General features: G+C 36.0%; 1 protein-coding gene across 4 annotated transcripts in view; it reads left to right on the forward strand.

Moving 5' to 3' along the window:
- The window catches only part of TENM3 (teneurin transmembrane protein 3), a 763,383-nt gene that overhangs the window by 167,806 nt on the left and 573,773 nt on the right, over window positions 1-21,804 (forward strand). For all 4 annotated transcript variants that reach the window (XM_037831054.1, XM_037831055.1, XM_037831056.1 and 1 more), the window contains one exon: window positions 20,506-20,784. In XM_037831054.1, coding sequence (XP_037686982.1) covers window positions 20,506-20,784 — 279 coding nt within the window. The remainder of the gene's footprint in view (window positions 1-20,505; window positions 20,785-21,804) is intronic.

Genomic DNA, 21,804 nt, shown 5'->3' on the forward strand with positions numbered 1-21,804 from the left:
TTAAAGAAAACTCATTGGATTTTCTAAAGAGAGATTTTTTTTCCCCCTAAAGTTTATTTTACTAATGATTGGTGGAAAATTTTATGAAAGGAGACAAAAGAGCTTAACGTTTTTAATCACGTTCTTTAAGGTAGGATACGGAACACACTTTTGAGATAGGTACGCTTTGTAGGCCAAGGGGCTTTTAGTAACATTTTACAAAGCATTACAATGCTAATCCCCACCCCCCTTTTTTTCTTTCATATTGTCTACACAGCTGCATAGATTAAACTGGTGCATTTTTCACCAATTTAAAAAAATAGGAGGTAATGTAGAAATGTATGCAATCAGAACCCAGCGTCAACTTATGCTTTTTGTTAACCAAAATAGCTTAGCACCCTATTGGGGGAAGAGGAGACCTGCCCTGGGAGTGCCATTGGAAGAAAAAAACCAGCACATGTGGCAAGATGCATTGGGGAGGCTCATCTCCACCCCAAACAAGCATTTAGTTTTGGCAGAGATTATGGATGCTTCAACGGGTTAAAAATAGTGAACTGAAATTTTCACCTCGTAGGCAGCATTAATCTAGAGCAGACTGCTGCTGATGACATGGCGATACCATCTGTGAAAACCCTGGGAACAGAATCCTTAGGCGACCAAATAGTATTATTTCTGTGCTCCTTGAAAGCCAAGGATGGAAGAATAAGAAGGGGCATTGGGAAGAGAACGTGAACAAGGCAGCAGATGTGGGCCTCTTGTCTGGAGCTGCTGAAAATGGAGTAGCGAGAAGAGGTTTCAGAACAGAAGTGAAAGGAAAAGCAAAGAGGAGGGTGTCATGGTGCTGCGATCCACTTGAGATGTTCATAAATCAGAATTTATTAAGAAAATAGATGAAATGTGCTGCTAATCCTAGCTCCTGTGTACTGATTCCTTGCTGTGCACCAGTCAATGTGCTAAGCAGGTCATGTGCACTATCATCATTTGACCCTCACAATAAATAACCTGTGAGTTTGGTTCCAAGGGTGTCCTGCTTTCTCCGATTGAGACATTGAGGATTGGAGAGGCCCAAGATCCCATGGCTAGTGAGAGGCCAGGTGGGATTTGAACCTAGGCTCATCTACCTCCAGAGTTCAGGTGTTAGACCTCAGTGCTGTTGCCAAAGGAGAGACCTGGCATTTCAGTGTCATTGTTGCCCTTTGGTTTATTTGGAGTGAAGTAAGGCATTTTAGTCAATTGGGTTGAGATGGTGGTGGTAGAGGGGAGCAAGCAAACTGGAAATAAAACTGATAAGATTTGATGATTGGTTGGCTGAGGATGAGAGAGAGGGAAGTATTACAAATACTTTTACTTTCCTGTGGTTTGATATGGGGAGTATTTGTAACAGAAACGTTAGCTATAGGAGAGAAATGAGTAAGGAAAGTCTGCTATCAGATTATGTTTTTCTTGAGCAAGCAGAATGAAAAATCCTCCCAGGCTTTCATTTTCTTTGAACCTGACAAATGTCAATTTTTCCTCACTGACTATTATGCTGTGAGATTAATTATTTAATTGACAAAATGTGCTTCCTGCCACAGCTCCTGACATCATATACGTAATAAAAATGAAGGTTAAAAATTTTAATAGTAGCCAAAGATTTTTGAAACAGTTCCAAAGAATCATGCTAATTTAGCTTGTCCATGGAGTAAAACAACTTTTCAATCCTATGTACACTCAGTCCTTGAATGATGCAGGAAAATACAGCTTCAGATAGAGGAAGGGAGAAGTGGAGACTCTGTAAATGCAATTACATGGAGACTCCAAATGTAAAAATATGTTTTTATTTTTATCAACCAATTTTATGGCCTATTACCTGATTTGATTTTATCATTTTTTATGACTTTACTGACTGGCAGATGACTACTGTTAATTACAGGTTATATTTAGATACTGTGGAGCAGGGGATGGTTTCCTTTTCACAGTAGTGTGTGAGTTTGACTGGATCTGCACATAGATTTCCTTCTCGCTCTTTAAATCTCTTCCTGTGGCTTTTTGGGTGGTGGAAATAGTTATTCTTTAAGCAGCTGTGGAGCTCTCTGTAGGTGGGATGGAGTCACAATGGCTTGTTTTGCATTCTTGGATACTATTTTCTTTGATTCGTCTTTGAAGAGAGCTTATCCCATCAGGTCTCAGACACATTTCTTATGATACAGCTGCATAAGATCATCCCACAGTTTTCATGAAGTGATAAAAGATCTTTTTTTCACTGCTGCAGCTTTCTGCACTATGCACATTGCCTGTAGTGCTCTTGACCCAACGAAAAATGTTTATCAGCTCCAACAAGGAATGTTGATCATGAGGGTGAATTTTGAAATGAGGTGATGTCTGGAAATAAGAACACTCTTGTTGCACAGAAATTGTAGGCCTGTAAAGAACCACCTCAGAGACAATCCTAAACCCAAAGCATTTAACATCCAGTCAGAATCTGCACTGAGATTTTGACCTTCTGAATTTCAAAATGAATGGACTACCATTTATTCTCCATTTATAGACGTGGAATGGGGTGGAAGGTTATCCAATTTTAAATTTGAAAAGCAGATACTATTGTCTATGTTTATACATTTCTTGAATCAAAATGGCAAATAAATTGAAAAAGAATGGAAGGGAAAGAGGAAGGCAGATTGGCCAAGCCAGGAAATCATTGATTTCTAAGGGTGACTCGCCTCCCGTCTGCCCTGACAGCATGGGTCCAGTCCCAGAAACTCCCCTTTCCTCACGGCTGCCTTGGGGCTTGCCTTCTCATCATCATCCCCAGTGCCCGTCAGCCCCCAGCTCCAACAAACAGGGCTTCTGCTCTCACCTCATGACACTGCTGCTCCAAAGCTAGCCCGAGTATAGTTTGTGGGGCGCCGCTCAGGAGGGGGAGAAGAGAGAAGAGGGAGAGTAGATACCACAAGCTCTGATTCCTCATTGCTGCAATTCCAAGTGGGCTGCATGCTGTGACCTGGATTATCATTTACACAAATGTGCCAGATGCTAGACCTGCCTCTTAACAAGGATAACACATTTTTGTGAAGAAACAAAATGACATTAGAGGAGCAGTCTTGAGTTCTTCTATAAATATATATCCAGGATTCTGGCATGATGGTGGCTTGTCTGATGCCTCATCTCCCTTTCTCTAAGCCAACTTCTTACTTCCTTGAACCGAACAGTGATTAGAGTTACGAATGAGACCTGGACCTCCACTAGGGTACTGAAGCTCAATGCTGGTGCAGGAACTTCTCCCTTTTGGGCCAGATGAGAGCTGAGAATGGGGTTGAAGGGCCCTAGGGTGAAGCTGGGAAGGATGCTGAGGCGTTGTGGTTTCAGGATGAGGTCTGCCTGCCTCTCCAGGGACCCTACTTGAGTGAATGTTGCCTGGTGGAGCAGCTGGTTTCCTTGGCCCCTCAGGATCTGTGGGGACCTAAACAGATGTATTTTCTCTATCCCAATACTGCGAGAGTGCCAGCTGAGGAAACCAGGGAGTACAAAGGCTTGCCCCTGGGGTCTAACAGGATTTGCATTATTCTTTAAGGCAGCCCAGGAAAACAACATGTTTAATGGCATCTGGCATGCAGGAAGTGGGATGGGATGCAAAACAAACAGAACAGGAAGCGCCTTTTGAAAGTGAAAATACAAAATAGAGAAGAGAGAGGAAAACTTGAACCAAAATTAGAAAAATTATAGAAGAATATGTGATGGTTAGGCTCATGTGTCACCTTGGCCCGGTGATGGTGCCCAGTTGTCTGGTCAAGCAAGCGCTGGACTAACTGCTACTGTGAGGACATTTTGTGGACTTAAATCATCAGTAAGTTGACTGCATCTATGGCTGATTGTATCTACAGTCAACTAAGACGAGTGTCTTCTGCAGTGAGAGACGTTTAATCCAATCAGTTGAAGGCTTTAAAAGGAGAAGTGATGACTTCAGTAGTCAGAAGAGATAATTTTCATCTCTACTTCAGCCAGTCAGCCTCTCCTGGGAATTCATAGAAAACTTCATCAGAGTTGCCAGCTTGCAGCCTGCCCTACAGAATTTGGACTCGTGCATCCCCACAGTTGCGTGAGACACTTTTACAAAATCTTATATATACAAATATCTCCTATTAGTTCTGTTTCCCTAGAGAACCCTGACTAATACAGAACACTTAAAGAAATCCAAGAACAGAAACTCAGTACCAAAAACAAACAAACAAACTCAACAATAACAACAAAATGCTAGGGAAAAAAACTCTACAACTTACAAATTAAAAATTACAACAAATTATTTTAAGGCGAGAGGGTGGTCATTGTTGAGAGCCAGATTAATTGTTTGAAGACCAAATAGAAAAAATAACTCAAAACAGAAAACAGAATTCTAGGTAGAGTTTAGAATATAACATACACACACACACACACACACAGACATACCTAAGCATAATCCTAGAAAAATGCTTTAACTTTAGGGATGAAGTTATATTACAAGATTCTAGGAGAAAAAGCAAGTTACTTTTCTTATTACTGACATAATAAAAAAATTTAATACTGAATCTTTCATCTGCAACAATGAAAGCAGAAGTCAGAGGAATAACAGCTACAGAAAAAAACTACACAGCAATAATCTTATATGCAGACAGGAGTCATTTCTCAGGGTAAATGGAAGATATTTAGGGACATGCCGAGATTCAGAGACTGTATCACCAATGTGCACCATCTAAGGTACTACTCAAGAAATACCAACTGAATCAGAATCAGGACTTTAGAAGAGGAGAGGATTCAAGGGTCAGCTTTGCAATATATATTAAATCTCAAATGATGATAACAGAGCAGTTGATAATGTGTAAGAGGAAGTAAGAGGGATACTTAAGGCTGGAACTAAAAGTACTTACTATCTTAGCGAAATCCAGTAGTTGGAGGAAAGCAGTAGGGAAAGTAAAAGTGTTCTAAAATCCATCTGAAGAGAGAGGGGGAACGGTCATGGAATAGATCTTAGTGGGGTGGGAGGGAATAATTTGTATCTTGCACTTATATATTAATGAAAATGTGTATTTGGATATGAATGTCAGGAAAGGAAAGGTAATCACTAGTGGAATGAAAAAGCACAATAGACCTACTTAATTAGCAAGGAGAAAGGGGAATAAATAGCAATCTGACCAGTTTAGCAAAACAACTAGAAGGAAAAAGAGGAAACAACAAGTGAAATCATCAGTAACCATAAGACAAGATAGAAGGAGTAAAATCTGTGTTAATTACTGCATGAAATGTAAATGTACTGAATTTTGACATAAACACGAACTATTCGTTTGGTTTTTTAAGTCATAGTTAAGTATAAGAAATAGACTTAAAATGGTAAACAATAGTTGAGAATAAACAGACAGACAAAGAAATATCCAGTGAATACAAACAAAGAGAAAGCAGGAGTGACAGTGTTAATATCAGAAAAAGTGGAATTTACAATTAAAAACACTAAATGGGACAGCGTAACTGTGTAAATGATAAAAGTACAATGTATAGAAAGTTGAAGTCCTTTAAATAGCATACATGAAGCAATATTGTAGCTAAATATATAAAGCAAACACTGTAAGAAAAAATAAAGGCTATTAAAATGTATTTACGTTGAAATATTACAGTTTACCACTTTTAAAATCAGGCAGATCTAAAAGTCAAAAATAAGTCAGAGCAATTATAATATTAACCAAAAGTTTCATCTGAGATATATATATATATATATTTATATCCATCAGATAAAAATTATAGCTTTTCATATTTCTATGGAATATTGCAGAAATTATTGTGTATTTGGTCACAAAGAGAAACAAAATATTCTGAAAAATGAGACATCATAAGCCAAAATATTTGATCATGTAATCTAGTAAAATTAGCAAAAAATAATGAAAGATAAACAAACAAAAATACCTTTTTCCTTTGGATTACAGTATCCCTGGATTTTGATAACAAGCAACAAAAAGCAATGAAAAGGCAAATTTTACTTCCAAAATATATGAGAAATGGTGAAAGCCATAATCATAAGAAAACAAATTCTTACATGCCTTCATTATTAAAAAGACTAACAAAAAAAAAGGTACTTACTAAACATCTTAAGAAATGAGTAAAATATCAAAAAAATAAACCAAAGGGAAATAGGAAGAGGGAGATAGTCAAGGCAAAATTGTAATTAAAGACAAATGAAAAAGCTAATGCTTTAGAAAGACTAATACAACTGAAAGCCCCTTATGATTCTGTTGAAGGAATAATGAGAACAAAAATAAGGAGAGACACTGAAGAGATTGAAAGTGAAAGAGATTATTCCAAGAAACAAATTTGAAAAATCTAGAGGACATTTATTTCTTAGCAAAAAATGTCATTTACCTAAAATGATTGTAGATATTTTTCCTTTTTGAGAAACTTGTCAAAACCAGTTATCTTAGAAGAGATTAGACAGGTGATTTAAAAGGACACCATTAAAAAGGACCCAAGGGCAGAAAGGTTCCTAGGTGACTTTTACATAACCTTTAAAGTACAAGCTATACAACACCACGAAAAAGATGAAAAGCACCCAAATTCATTTTATGAAGTTGGCATAATCTTAATAATAAAGATTGAGTAAAATAGTACAAAAAAGAAGCTATTTAGACCAAAGTTTCTTGTCAACATGTGTTAAAATTGTCAACAAATATTTGCATATGAGTATCCAGGTAAATATTCTAGACCAAATTAGTACCAAATGGTTACTAAGCCTTGCTAATAATGCAATGATTTTTCAGTGTTAGGAAATCCATCAAAATAATTAGATTAATAAGTTAAAGCAGAAAAGCATAATCCTATCAATCAATGGTGAAAAGGTTTCAAATAAAATTGAGAAACCATTCCAAATTTTGAAAAAATCATTAAGTAACGCAAGAAGAACACTCAAATATTATCATCACATTTGAGGTGATCAATAAAATAATTGAACAGTATTGTAAATAGTGAGATCCTAGGTCCATTTTAATTAAAATCAGGACCATAAGAAAGGTTCACCTACTATCACAATGACTATTCAAGATTGTTTTAGATGTTTTAGCAATTGCAGTAAGAGAAGAAAATTAAATAATTGATATATATTTTGGAAAAAGTTTAAATAAGCATTTTTGCTAAATATATAATTGTTTGATCTACCAATTGATTGGTAGAATACAGATAATATCTAGATATCACAGACAGTGTAGCTTAATAGTTAAATTATAGGTTCTGAATCTGGATGAGCTGCATTTGAATTCCAGCTCTGCCACTCACTAGTTCAGTGTCAAATTACCTAAAGTTGGCCAAGTAACTTGCTGGGGAGAATTACTTAATTTCTGTGTGCTTCAGTTTTCTTGTGTGTCGATTGTGCTTCCACATTCAATCTATGACTATTGAGAATGAAATGAGTTAATGTATGTAGACTGCTTAAGTCTGATGTATGTTATTTCTATTACTAAGCAATTACAGTAATTATTAAGCAATAACTGGCTAGATCTGGGAGCCAGAGAAAATGTTCCATTGCAATATCAACAAATACTATACAGTATCTTATGATAAAATTTTGTAAATTTGGTATGGGGCCTAATATGAAGGAATCTATAAAATATTATTGAAAGACATAAAACAAGATCTGAATAAATGGAAAGACACTCAGTGTTTTTTTTTTTTTTTTTGGATGGGAACACTGATACCGTAAGTGTCCAAAATAAATGTATAGAAGTCAAGGCTATCAGGAATAAAATCCCAATATTTAGGATAGTTTTTAATTGGAGAAAGTGATCTTAAAATTGATGTGTAAGAATAAATGACTGAAAATTGCCAACAAGATATTTAAAAAAGCAAACAGTAAGGATAAGGGCCATATAGATGTGTGTGTGTGTATATATATATTTTATACTATGAGGCACTGTAATCACATCTATGTGATACTGGCATATGTAGAGACAAGTAGATCAGTGTAATAGACCAAAATTTCAGAAATAGATCCTAGTATATAGGGAAATTTAACATAAAACAAAGATGGTTTTCCTATTCAGTGGGATCTGATAAATGGTACTGGCACAACTGGCTATCCATCTGGAAGAATATAAAATTGGACCCATATTTCTCAGCATTTTCAAAAATAAGTTAAGATGGATTAAAGACAAAATTAAAAAAATAAAGCAGTACGAATTCTAGAAGTTAACTTGGAGACTGACTGAATCCGATAGGAATGGTTTGAGCCACTAGCAGCAGAAAGCTCTGACAAGAATGGCTTAAACACCTACGAGAATTATTTTCTTACAAATCAGGAAGTCCAGAGGTAGACCATGTAGGGTGCAAAGATGCCATCAAGGACCCAGGCTCCTTCTATCTTTTTTTGCTCTGCCATCCATAGCATGTGGCTTTTGTCCCACTGGTCCCCAGATCGTTACTGTGCTTTCATATTCTTGGTTGAAATAAGAATGAAAGCAAAGGTGAAAAGGCCTTCTGTACATTGGACTATTTCTTTTAACTCCTCCAAGACTTTTTCTTATATCTCCTTTTTCAGAACTGTTATACATGTCTACCCTTAGCTGCACCCAGAGGGGGTACATTTGTTATTTTTCCTTTCCAGAGTTTATAACAGAGGAAGGCAAGGAGAAAGTGGTTGTGAATCCATACAGCCTGCCCCAGGGACAATAGAACCCAACAATAAGGGAGACCATTTCAGTGGAAGCAGAAAACCCAAAAGAAAAGATAGACATGTTTTAATTAAAACTTGTATACATTAATTAACATGCCATAAAGTCATTATATTGAGAGAAATATTTACAGTAACAGATGACAGGTGAAAAGTTCATATCTATAATATGCTAGGAAAGTTTGCAAATTGAAAACAGAAAGACAAACAGCCCCATGGAAAAATGACATGAATAAGCAATTTACAAAGGGCAAATTCAAGAGGTCAATAAATATATGCAAAGGCAATCAGCTTTCCTGTGAGTCTGAGAAAGACATAGGTAATCCCAGCTCCTACAGCCCCACCACACAGCCCATTTCCTGGGATTCTTCACTGAGCATTCATATACCCCCTTGGCTACCAGTGGTTTGCTTAAGAAGTTCCTGTCCCACCTTGGCAAGCAGAGAATTTATGGAAGAGGCTACTGTAGGGAGCAGTATTTCTTGTAATTCTGCGCACATTTTCTCAAAGAGATAGTCTCATCCATGGAAAACTTGCTCTAGAGTGCTGTTAGTCCAGTTGTTCAGATATAGATAACTTTATAGACCTATGTATTCCATCCTGGCATCCTATATGTTGTTTTCATGGGAAAACATATATTGATCCTTATCAACTTCTAAACACAGCCTATTCCTGAAGTGGGGACTTTTTGAACAGTTAAGAAGTTTTGCTTAGGAAGAAAAATAAAATAAAGCATTTCATAAATGGCTTCACTTAAAACTTTACTCAAAAACTCTTGTAACTCTTGTAAAAGTATGTAAAATAAAACACTCCAAAAATCTCTATTATTACAAAAACAAAACAAAATGAAAAGCAGCAAAATATTGATGGAGATTGTGCTTGTTGAGTAGAGCTATGGGGAAAAGCTTTCCAATTTTAAATCAGCCAAAGTCAAAGACAAAAAATAATCCCTGCTTTGCAACCGCAGCAAGTTCCAAATGTAAAAAAAATAAAGCAGTAAGTATACTTTCAGGGGTGAGGGAAAAAAAAAAACACCTTTCCAGAGAGTCATATACAGCTTGTCAATATTCACACAGTCTCTAAAAGTTGTTTTTTGATTCAGGATGGACTCCAGATATGATGATTAGGGGATGGAGCCAGGGCAGAATGTGGCATAGTGCTTCTGATTTAGCTTGAAGATGAAATATAAACCAAAAGTTCTTGGTGCTAAAGGAAATTCTAACCTTGTGACCTTTAACTTATATTTTTGTGTACACACTAAGTCTTTTTCTCCTCCATGTTTTTCTCCTTGGACTTTTAGTGCTTTCCTTCTCAGCTTTGTTTCATGTTATATTTCTCTCCGTGCTACTTTCTTTCTGTCCCTGCATAGGCTTTTATGGCCAATTTTATCGATGAGAAACACTGAATCCCAGGCATGTTAAAATGCTGACCCAGTCATCAGCTGGTGAGTGCCAGAGCCAGGAATAACCAGAGCTAAGTCGAATCCTTTTCCTTCTCTACTCTTTCAACTTTCTAATTTCTATAAAGAACTCACAGTAAAAAGCTAGAAAACTGCAAAGAAAAAGCTTAACATGTTCTTGAGTATTTTCACAATCTTGGGGTAGGCAAAGATTTTTAGAGAAGTCACAAAAAACACTAAATACAAAAGAAAAATTGATGAACTGGACTTAAAAATTGAAGACCTCTGCTTATCAGAAGAAAACTTTAAAAAAATAAATGGCAAACCATGGTCTTGGAGAAAATATATATTTATACCACATACTTGTACCCAGAATGTATAAAGAACTTCTACAAGTCAATAACAAAAAGATAAACAACCCAATTTAAAAATGGGTAAAACTTTGTATTGCAAATTAAACAAAGCAAGATACACAGATGTCTAAAAAGCACATGAAAAAGTGCTCAGCATCACTAGCATCACAGAAGTGGAAATGAAAACCACAATAGGATACTACCGCTCACCCACTAGAATGGCTAAAATTAAAAAGATCAACAACACCAAATGTTGGTGAGGATATGGAACAACTGGAACTCTCATACATTGCTGATGGGAGTTCAAAATGTAAAATGGCAAAAATACTTTGAAAACAGGTTTGCAGTTTATTATATAAAGTTAAATGTAACATCTCCCCTATGTTCATATCCTAAGTGTTCACCCAAAATAAATTAAAACTTATGTTCATAGCCACTTAATTCATAATAGGTCAAAGCTGGAATCTTCAGGTGAATGGTCATAAATTGTGGTATTTTCATATAATAGAATACTACTCAGCAAAACAAATGAATTAACTATTGATAAATGCTACCATGTAGAATGATTGATGAACTTCAAAAGCACTTTTTTTAAGGAAAAAAAAAAGCCGGACATAAAAGAGTAATTACTGTGATTCCATCTGTATGAAGTTCAAGAACAAGCAAAGCTAATGTATAGTAAAAGAATGCAGAAGGTTGGCTGCCCTTGGAGGTGGGGATGGACTGGAAAGGACACAAGAAAACTGTGGAAGCGATGGGGATATGCTATCTCTTGTTTGGCTAGATGGGTGTGTACATTTGTTAAAACCCATCAAAGATCTGTGTATTTCACTGCATGTAAAATATACCTAAACAATTAAAAATGACAATAACGAAATCAACTAGGTACGTTCAAACATCTGTGATTGATTGAATGTGGAAAGTGTTGGGTTTGTGTTTTCTCTTCCATCCAGCTTCAGCCAGGGTGAGATTTCATTTAGGGCTGAGAGCAGAATCACATTGTCTCTACTGAACCATAACTACAATCTTCTCTTAAAAACAACCTCTGCTGTCGTTGCACTATAAATTTTGCTGCATAAAGACATTTTCCCCATGTAGATAATAGCATACACAGTGTATCAGGGATTATACTGAGGAGGAGAGGGAAGAGTTGGTGGCATCTGATGAACCCATGCCTTTCAAATATTTTCTTCAATTTCCAAGTAGAAAAAGGCCCATTTTAAGCTCTTAGATGTAGTTACTTTTCCGGCAATTTTATTACCAATATATTACTAAAAAGATAAATAATTTAAAAATGTTTCTACATACTCTATGTTCCAAAAGGTCAAAAGAATTGAATTCATATTTTTAAAATGTAGAACCTCAAGATTGTACCTATAGCTTTAGAATGTCACTAATAACAGAGGTAAAAATAGTATTAACTCCTTCGATTAAGACACTAATTATGTATCTACTTTAATATCATCTCTTCTCTCTAAAGCATTTTATCCTGCTTTGGAAGTGAGATGGAATAAATGAATTTTTCTTATACTTCTTAATTTTTATTTTATTTATATGGATTTTTGCATCATGAAAATATATTAAACATTGAGACATGCTGGAAGTTGTGAAAGAGGAAGATTCTGGAGCCAAGAGGAAAATGCTTTTAATTTTAAACAGAGATTTAGTTTAGTCTTGGATGCCATTATAGTGAATAATGGGAACTGATCCTAGACTTCAAAAGAAATATAACCATATGGTCTTACCATTCAGCACTTAATGCTGCTATGGATTTCCAGTTAGACCCCCAATTTTTCATTTCCCCAGCGTTACCCCTCACCTCTGTCATCATACAAAAATGAAAGGAATCTGAAACCCTTTCTCAAGGTTTCTGAAATATTTGCTGGTACTGAGAAAACTTATTTTTTGTGAGAATAGAGTTTTATGAAAAGAGACAAAAGCTGGGAACTTTAATCAGATTCACTAGGCTAATTACTGCAACTCCAAAATTTATTACTTTTAAATATTAACTACTTAAAATGATTCATTTAGAGATCAAAATGATTAATCCTTCTCAGTCACTATAAATGTCAGCGGCAGGATTAAAGGATTTAGATGGTCATGTTTACTCAACCTTACATTTCTGTACTTAAAGGCACGAGTTAAGTAGTTTCAGTTTATCATTGTTTCATGTTAATGTTTTCTTCTTAGCCCCCTCTTTCAGCTCCCCTGCTTAACTGATTGTTAACTAATTTTGGCTGTTAAGTAGGCAAGTAGCTCTTTCTGACTTGACGGCCAACCTGCTTTGGAGATTACCTACCAGAAGGTGTGAGTAGATAGATGTAGCGTACAGCCCCCCTCCTGGCACAGTAGGAGTAATCTTTTCCCCCTGCCTAGGCGTTATTGGTCTACTGTCTTGAGCCCCCGGCTTACCGCTAAACCCATATCCGGTTCCTCTCCACGTTGCCAATTTTGGATCCACATTGTGAATCACCGTGGTGTTGCTTCAGTCACAATTATTAAACACGTGCTGCTTCATGCCAAACCATATGCATTTTTAAACCAATACCTACTGCAGTTCGACTATCAGATACCAGCAGATATGTTGTTGGCAAATTATCATCCTCCCATCTTGGATTGTTCTGAGGAAATAATTACTAAGTAAAAATAAGAAGCAAATTCATTTTCAGAGTGTTTATGAGAAAACCCCAATTAAGTTTATTTTTCTTGCTGCAGATGGTTGCTAAAATCATTGTTGCACTTTTTCGTAGTTGGGTGTGTAAGTCCTTCATGACACATGTTTAAGAAGATGCTCTTTTTTTTCACAAGTCAGCCGGCTTGCAAGCTAATTTTTGTCTTTTGTGTCACCAAACCTTCCATTCAGTCTCTGTATGTGATTCCTCCCCTGGAGGCGTCACAAAATTTATCTTAAAGAAAAGGCTTGTTCTCAGGGGCCAATCTTTCTAGTCCTTATTTCTCTGCTTGCAGATAAACACAGTGTTTTCCTTCCTCACCCATGGCAGCCTGTTCACCTTAGTGCCCTAGAGCCGCAGCCTCATATTTCCACTGACAAGGAGCCCTACACAGCTGCATGCAAGATGATTGCCGAGGTGGCAGCCTGCAATAGCTTCCGTTAGACCTGGGTTTTGAGCAATAAATTAGATTTTAAGTATACCATAAGGTGGTCCTATTTCTGTCCTCTAAAAATTTGAGGTAATCAGTATTTATGTGCTTAGAGATGTTAATAACTTATTGATAGCTAAACTAAGCAAGTCATTGAAGAAATTTGCGTTGTAACTACAGAGTAAAATGAGGGGAGGAGTTAAGGTTTATAGTGGGATTTAAGTGAAATTTTTTAAAATGTAGTTTTGTGTAGGGTCTTTTAACGATTTACACCTTCATTGAAATTGCTAATGCATGTTCAAAGACGGGTATTCTGTTTAAACAGTGACAAATTTAACTTAAGAAGGTTAAAGAGTTTGGAGTGTCCCATCAAATATACATTAGGACTCAGGAGAAAAAGTTACATACGTTTCTGTTATTGTCTGATCTTCTTATCATTTTGTAAACACAGCAGAAAAAGGAACTCTACCTACTGGTGACAATGATGCATGCACATTTTGCGTTATGCTCAACCCATGGAGGGATGTCACTCTATGTCTGAGAATAGATAATCCCACCCAAGCTCAGGATAACCAAGGCAAATAAACACAATCCAGATTTTGTTTTTATTTCTATGTATTAAGTTTATATTGATTCATCAGTTTTTATATCATTCTCAGTTTGGGGGGTTGTTATGGTAGAAGAAATGGATGGTTATTTCCTTTAAAATAATCCATTTATGAAGAAGGAAGAGGAAATGATTGAAATAGAAAAACAATGATTTCATATTTTTTACACAACTTCATTTCTTTACAATAAATGAGGAAGGGCTTTTTAAAACCCAGCTTCCCCAAGATAAGGTAATAAATTGAATTTTGAATTATTGTGTAGGAACTAAGAAAGAACAAATAATTGAAAATGTGTATTTGTTGTTTTATGCAAGAGGATAGGATTTGATTTTTATTGTTTTATAAAATTATTGAAATAATCATCGTAAAAACTAATTCAAATCTATATAAAAGAAAATTACTACTCTCCTTCACTTACAACTCCTTCTAAATGACCCATCGTTAACACCTGCATATCCTTCCCAATTCGTTCATGCTGAAAGTCATAAGTACCTTTATAATTTGTTGGTTTTCTTCCTTTTTATTTCTAAAAGTGGGATCATACTATACACACTACTCTGCAACTTGGATTTTTTTCCACTTAAAATATAGTAATGGATTTCCTTCCAGGTCAAATATAGGTCCAGACTCACTCTTTATGCTAGTTAAATAATGTTCCATAGCATGGAGATATAAATTATTCAGTCATTCCCTTTCTGGTAAACCTTGAGATTGTTTAATTTTTGCAACAATGCCACAGAAAACATTTTTTTTTGTATGTATATGCTTAAGATCAGATAATTTTTTTCTATAGGATGTAATCCTGAAGGTGGAATTGATGAACTAAAAATTCTTTCTTTTTAAATTTTAATAGAAAAATATTTTAAAGGGAATAAAGAAGCATAATAGAAGGCAAAGGAAAAAATGCTGTAATAGAGTAAATTCATATAACAGGCCATAGTATCAGCTATTTTCTAAGAGAACAGTGATTCTTGGTCTGTCCCCCAAATTTCAGTACCAGTGACCTACACTGATGCACCTTGTTCAAAACTCCAGGCCCACCTGCAAAGAGAACCTACAGATAATAACAAGTGTTGGCAAAGATGTGGAGATACTGGAATCCTCATATACTTCTGGTGGGAATGTAATACTGTGCAGCCACACCACTGTCTGACAGTTCCTCCAAAGGTTAAACATGGAGTTACCATATGACCCAACTATGACTCCTAGGTATCTACCTAAAAGAAATGAAAATATATGTCCACCCAAATACTGGTACTTGAATGCTCGTAGCAGCATTATTCGTGATAGCCAAAAAGTGGAAACAGCACATATGTCCATCAAATGATGAAAGAATAAATGCAATGTGGTATATCCATGCAGTGGAATATTATTCAGCCATAAAAAGGAATGGAATACTAACATATGCTACAACACAGATGAGCCTTGAAAACATTCTAAATGAAAGAAGCCAGACACATACAAAAAACACATATGTTCTTCTTTATATCAAATGTCCAGAATGGGCAAACCTATAGAGGCAAAAAGTAGATTACTGGTTGCCTTGGGCTGGGGGGTGGGTGAGTGAGGGGTGGAGCCTGGAGAAAATGGGGATGACAGCTAAAGGGAACAGGGTTTCTATTGGGATGATGAAAATGTTCTAAAACTGATCGCTAATGATTGCACAACTCAGTGAATATACTAAAAACCATTGAATTGTACACCTTAAATGGGTGAATTGATATGTGATATGTGAATTAGATCTCAATAAAGCTGCTTTTCTTAAAATTCAGTTTTATTGAGATATATTCACATACCATACAGTCATCCATGGTGTACAATCAGCTGTTTGCAGTATCTTCATATAGTTGTGAATTTATCACCCCAATCTATTTTTTAACATTTTCCTTATACCAGAAAGAATAAGAATAAAAAATAGAATAGGACTCCCAAATCATTCCCCCCATTCCACCCTATTTTTCATTTAGTTTTTTTCCCCTTTCTTCTACTCATCCATCCATACACTGGATAAATGGAGTATGATCCATAAAGCTTTCACAGTCACATAGTCACCCCTTGTAAGCTACATTGTTATACAGTCATTTTCAAGAGTCAAGGCTACTGGGTTGGACTTTGATAGTTTCAGGTATTTACTTCTAGCTATTCAATACATTAAAACCTAAAAAGCGGTATCTATATAGTGCGTAAGAATGTCCACCAGAATGACCTCTCGACTCCGTTTGGAATCTCTCAGCCAGTGAAACTTATCTTAGATAGTCTCATTCTGCATCCCCCTTTTGGTCAAGAAGATGTTCTCAATCCCACAATGCCGGGTCCAGAGTCTTCCCCGGGATTCATATCCCGCGTTGCCAGGGTGATTCACACCCCTGGGAGTCAGGTCCCACATAGTGGGGAGGGCATAGAGTTCACCTTCTAAAGCTGCTTTTTTTTAAAAAAAAGGAACAAAAAAACACAAAGGGAGGTTCGGAGAGAGTGTGCTCCAAAGCAGAAATCTAGCATTAGCGGGGAGAGAACACAACAGCCCACATATTGGCTCACCCTCCCTCGGGTGCTCTAATCACTTCCTGTAACTATCAGCCTGGTCCCTCACGTAGAGTCTTTTTCTTGTAACCTCAGGCAAGATGCAGTGGATGTCTTGCCTTTTGATGAGCATCGCTCTGCATTGCAGTTTTGAAAAATCCCTCCCTGCTTTCATTGTGTTATAGACAATATGAAAGAAAAATGTCTGATGCCTAATCCATTTTTTCCAATCCACTTCTTGCATTAAAGGGGTACCTGTGCTATGTGCCATGTCACTTAAAGTATTTGTTCTTATATCATCTTTTCCACTTTGTCACATACTCTCACTCATTTTTAAAAATGTGAACTGTTACTCGGTTTTTCCTTTATGGATTTTCAAAACCTCTGCCTAAACTAACTTTGCCCTTTAATCACAATGAATTCCATCCCCAGGTATATCCCCAGGTATACTGTATTCTTGCTAAAATTTATTGTTTGGGTACTTCTCCAAATTGTATTCGAAACTTTTTTGTTGATGTATTGGTCAAGTTTACCAACATTCAATGCCCAGGAGATAAATACTCATCCCATGAGTCTTAGCCAAATGGAATTAACATAAAGAATGTAAAGGGCAGATAAAGAAATTAAGATAATGGTGTTGGAACCATTGCAAAGAACCCGTGGCTTTTATAATTGGAGGAAACCCTGGAAAATAAGAATAACATGTATCTTCATCTCTTTCATGTTGACGCCAAAGCTGACTTTAAGCAGGATTGTCAAGTGATTATCCTGGTTCCAAAGAAGCATTTTAGGTGCCTTTTCCTGCCTTTTTGTTTCCACTTTTCTACATTGCCTTAAAGCCCTCCCTTCAATAATCCCACCCCACCCAGCTCTTCTCTATGATACCACAGCCAGCTCTCTCTCCTCACATTAGGAAACTTTCTTCTCTTTATCTACCTTGTATTTTGTCAAAACTATATCTGTTTTCTATGAGTATAGCCCATATTGTTAAATTGTGGGAAATAATTTAATAGACCAATTCATTCTGGTTTAACAAATAGGTCTCCCCAAGGGTTTTTGCATAAAAACAACGGATTCCTAAAAGCACAGATCCCTAACTAAAGAGTGGAATTGCCAATGGTAATTTGAAGCAGGAGGCAGGTCTGGGATAGAGATATTTTTGAGTGAAGGCAATTCCTTAAGAAAAGTCAGCTTTGGGGTGGTGTGGCTATTCTAAAATGATTTGAAAATGATCCTCTCCTCCCCTTCCCCAAATTATACTTTCTCAGTGATTATTAATTATATTTGATAAGGTGTTAAATTTTTAAGCCATTTTTCACTCGGCCCTTCTTTATGTTAGTTACATTTATGTAAACCACCTCTTGGAAAAGTCATGATAGCCCTGAGAGATGAAAAAACTCAAGAGTAGTGAAGTGATTTCATCACAGCTAATAAGTGGCTTTAATCAAGGTCTTGTGAGACGAAGTTTAGTGTTCTTTCCTAGTGGATACAAAAACAAACTTTTTATTTCAATGAAGAAGTCTGACAGGGATTCCTTATGTTATGCTTACTTTCCAATTTGCATTTTATGAAGAGCCCTTAAGAGTTTTGAATCATTGTGAGACATTGACTTTAGAAGGTCAAATGTTTATGGAGTTTGGGATACACACATCAATTCTTAGGGATCATGTGTTGGATATTTAGTTGCAATCTGAACTGTGTTTACATACCTGGATAACAAATAATAAATGTGACAGCTTTCTGCCTTCCTTCACTTCATAGATTTTTGCATCATGATGGTAATAGTGTGAAAAGCCAATAATGTGAAAAATGTTTCAAGTTACATTTCAGAGGCTAGAAAGGGAGCGCCTACTGCCTTTTAACTTCTCTCTTTATTCTCAAATGGAGGAAAGATGCTTAGGAAAGAGAAGATCATATCATTTAATTTTCACCCCTTAAACATTATTTTGTATTGTTCTTATTTTGGAAAATCAGCATGTTTGATGGTAATATTTAACTGTTTAGACCTCTTTTTTGCCTTTCCTCCATTTAAAACTTGATGTATAAATAACACCGGGTCATTTCTTCCAGAGCTATTCCTTTAACTGTCAACGATGACATTGACTTTGGATTTACCACCATAAGTACTCTGCACAATAATACATTTAAAAATATTTACAATACTGTGTCTTACCTCATTGAACTTGCCTGCTTTCTCATTGTTCAGCAGGTTCTTGTTACCTTTGTTCTTGCCTTTTTTTTTTTTTTTTTGCTACTTTTTTTTTTCTTTTGACATACTTTTTGGTTCAGGTACTTATACATGTCTCTCTGATAAGCACAGTTTGATTTGTAGCTAATTGTAGCAACTGATTTTCATTATTTATACGTGTCATTGTCAGAATCCATTTGGAAGTCTGACCAAGATAAAGCTGATTCCAACTTCTGATATGACCACAGCCATAAAGCAGTTAACCACACTAGTTAAAATGTTTTGAGGCCTGGAGGGTGCTAATATCTTCACAACCAAATATTTATAATAATGTACATACAGTTTAATTTATATCCTGGAAGATTCAGAATATTATTTTATTACAAACAACTTACAACATTCTCTTTTTAAAATATATTGCATATTATTTCTCATTACAGTCAATTAACTTTGAAATTTTCATAACTTTAAGAGATCAAAGTCAGAAAATGAAAACTATGAAAAATACGAATGCTTAGTATTCTTAAAAGGTTTGATTGTTATGTGGTAGCATTTAAATGAGTCTTTGTATACTTATTATTTACCTGTATTTTGATTCTGGTTGGTACCTAAACATCAGACTCTGTCACGCTGACAAGAGAAAAGAAATGAAAGGGCCATATAAATGCATCCTACAAGCAAACATTTTTCTCTCTTTTCATCCATGGTATCATAAAACGTGAAATTTCAAGAATAAATACAGGACTGGAAAAGTCATTAATAACAGCAGTCATTTTAAAGTGTCACCTAATTTAAACACTTTTGCTTTAAGTTATTGCAGTGTCATGAGTTTTATTATGCTCAATTTATTAGTAAAGGCCTGTAGGGATCACAGCCATTTATTTTTCAGGGAACTTGATTTTATTATTAATTTTTAAATACGCAACACTCCCACTTTATTTTTAGAGTGTACCTTATCTGCAAAAATTGGTTTACTCTGATCAATGCAGATGTATCCAGGTGTTTATTAAAGCAAAAAGCCTAGAAAGCCCAAGAGATCCAAAATGTGCTGCAATTTTTTCAAGATGTTTTACTCCAAAATCTGTGTATAAACACACACACACACACACACACACACAAGTACATACGGCACATGTTTATGTTGCTTGCTACGTTTAAGGTGGGAAGATGTAATGAAGAGTGACCAAGCCTCTGTTCCTACTTAATGAGCAATTCATTATTCTTGAAGGAAACCTTTTCTGTTTCAAAGAAATGACATCTGAATGGGAAAGTTCTATTGTTTAGGACAAGAATCAGGGCACAGGAAGTAATTCTCATGGTTTCTATTACTTCACAAGTCTGCTAAGCAAATTCGATCATTGATAACTGAGCCTTTCTCTTGTTGAATATCAGGTTACTGCTACTTTCCATGGTCTTTGCTGCTTTACTTGTCCATCTCTGGAGGTGCTTATGGACTTACACAGTTAAAGGAGGGACTCTAAGCTGGGATGTGTGTGAAAACAAGGGTGGAGTCACCACCTGTAATTGCCCCCATTTGACCATTTGATAAGCAAAGCTAATATAAACACCTGGTGCTGATAGCCAAAAACCTAAATGCTTGAGTGTTTATTTTTTAAGGAGATTTTCTTTAAAAAACAAAACAAAACAATACTAATTAAACATGTACTCACAAGATGTTATCTTTTTTTCCCCCTAATTAGGACAGAATTTTACCCTAAGGCAGTTAGGCGTTTGTGAACCAGCAACTCGAAGAGGACTGGCATTTTGTGCGGAAATGGGGCTCCCCCACAGAGGTTACTCAATCAGTGCAGGGTCAGATGCTGATACTGAAAATGAAGCAGTGATGTCCCCAGAGCATGCCATGAGACTTTGGGGCCGGGGGGTCAAATCAGGCCGCAGCTCCTGCCTGTCAAGCCGGTCCAACTCAGCCCTCACCCTGACAGATACAGAGCATGAAAACAAGTCCGACAGTGAGAACGGTAAGTTTTATTCTTTGCTTTATAATGTTGGCGTTCAGTGCTTCTGATTTGGTTGACTGTGGTGGCATGTTTTCCTTCCTTCCTTCTGTCCTTTCTTCTTTCTTTCTTTTTTGTTTTAAGGCGTTTAGAACTTAAGAAATGCCCTTAAATAATGCAATTTTTTTTCCTGGAAAAAATCAGTATTCGAAATCAGATTGTTAAATTGTGCAAACAGTCTATGATATCTAAGCTATAGTTCTGAAAAACAGTTTAATCTTGTACAGAAAAGATTAGCTTTGACTTATCTTGGACCATGTCTCCTGTAATCTATGGAGTAGCAAAGCAAATGGTGACAGAGTTTACCCCAGAGCCAGCTTGCAACCAAAGATGTCGTTGTAGAATCAATCCTCTTGAAGATATCTCAGAGAAGTTGCAGAATCTTAAAATGAATGAGTGAGCACACGTAATAGTTTATTAAAGGGCTCAAGTAATTAAATTTGATCATACTTTAAACTTACTAGTTGATGAGAGCAATTGAAGTCTTGGTCAAGACTGGAGTGTGGCCTATGATGTGCTTTGGGAACTGAGTTACTAAGCAATTAAATCCACATGCGAAAAAAATGGATTTTTGGAAATCTTAGCAGCTGTACGTATTATAAAAAAAAAATTTATAAATTATTGCACTTTTTTTCCTATTCCCAATGCAGGATAATACAAAGCAGAGTATTTTATATGCAATAATAGATGTCAAGGAAAACCTAATTTTTAGGCATTGCTGCTTCTAGGCAGAATTGGAGTGTCAGCTCCAACATACCAGTTAACAACAAAATATTTCTCCTTTGGCATTTAATATTAACAGTGTTAATATTAGTTCAATCTAATTAGTAATGGCATGCATGTATGACACCAAAAAGTAAAGATAAAATAAAAATGGAAGAATTGTATGTTTGAAAAGTGGAAGAATTGTATGTGATTTTACTAATGGTATTTCATTTTTCTTATTTAGTGAGCAACTTTGTAGGCTTTATAATGAGAAAGCAG

Source organism: Choloepus didactylus, chromosome 3 (assembly GCF_015220235.1).
Source record: "Choloepus didactylus isolate mChoDid1 chromosome 3, mChoDid1.pri, whole genome shotgun sequence".
In the NCBI taxonomy this organism is placed as follows: domain Eukaryota; kingdom Metazoa; phylum Chordata; class Mammalia; order Pilosa; family Megalonychidae; genus Choloepus; species Choloepus didactylus.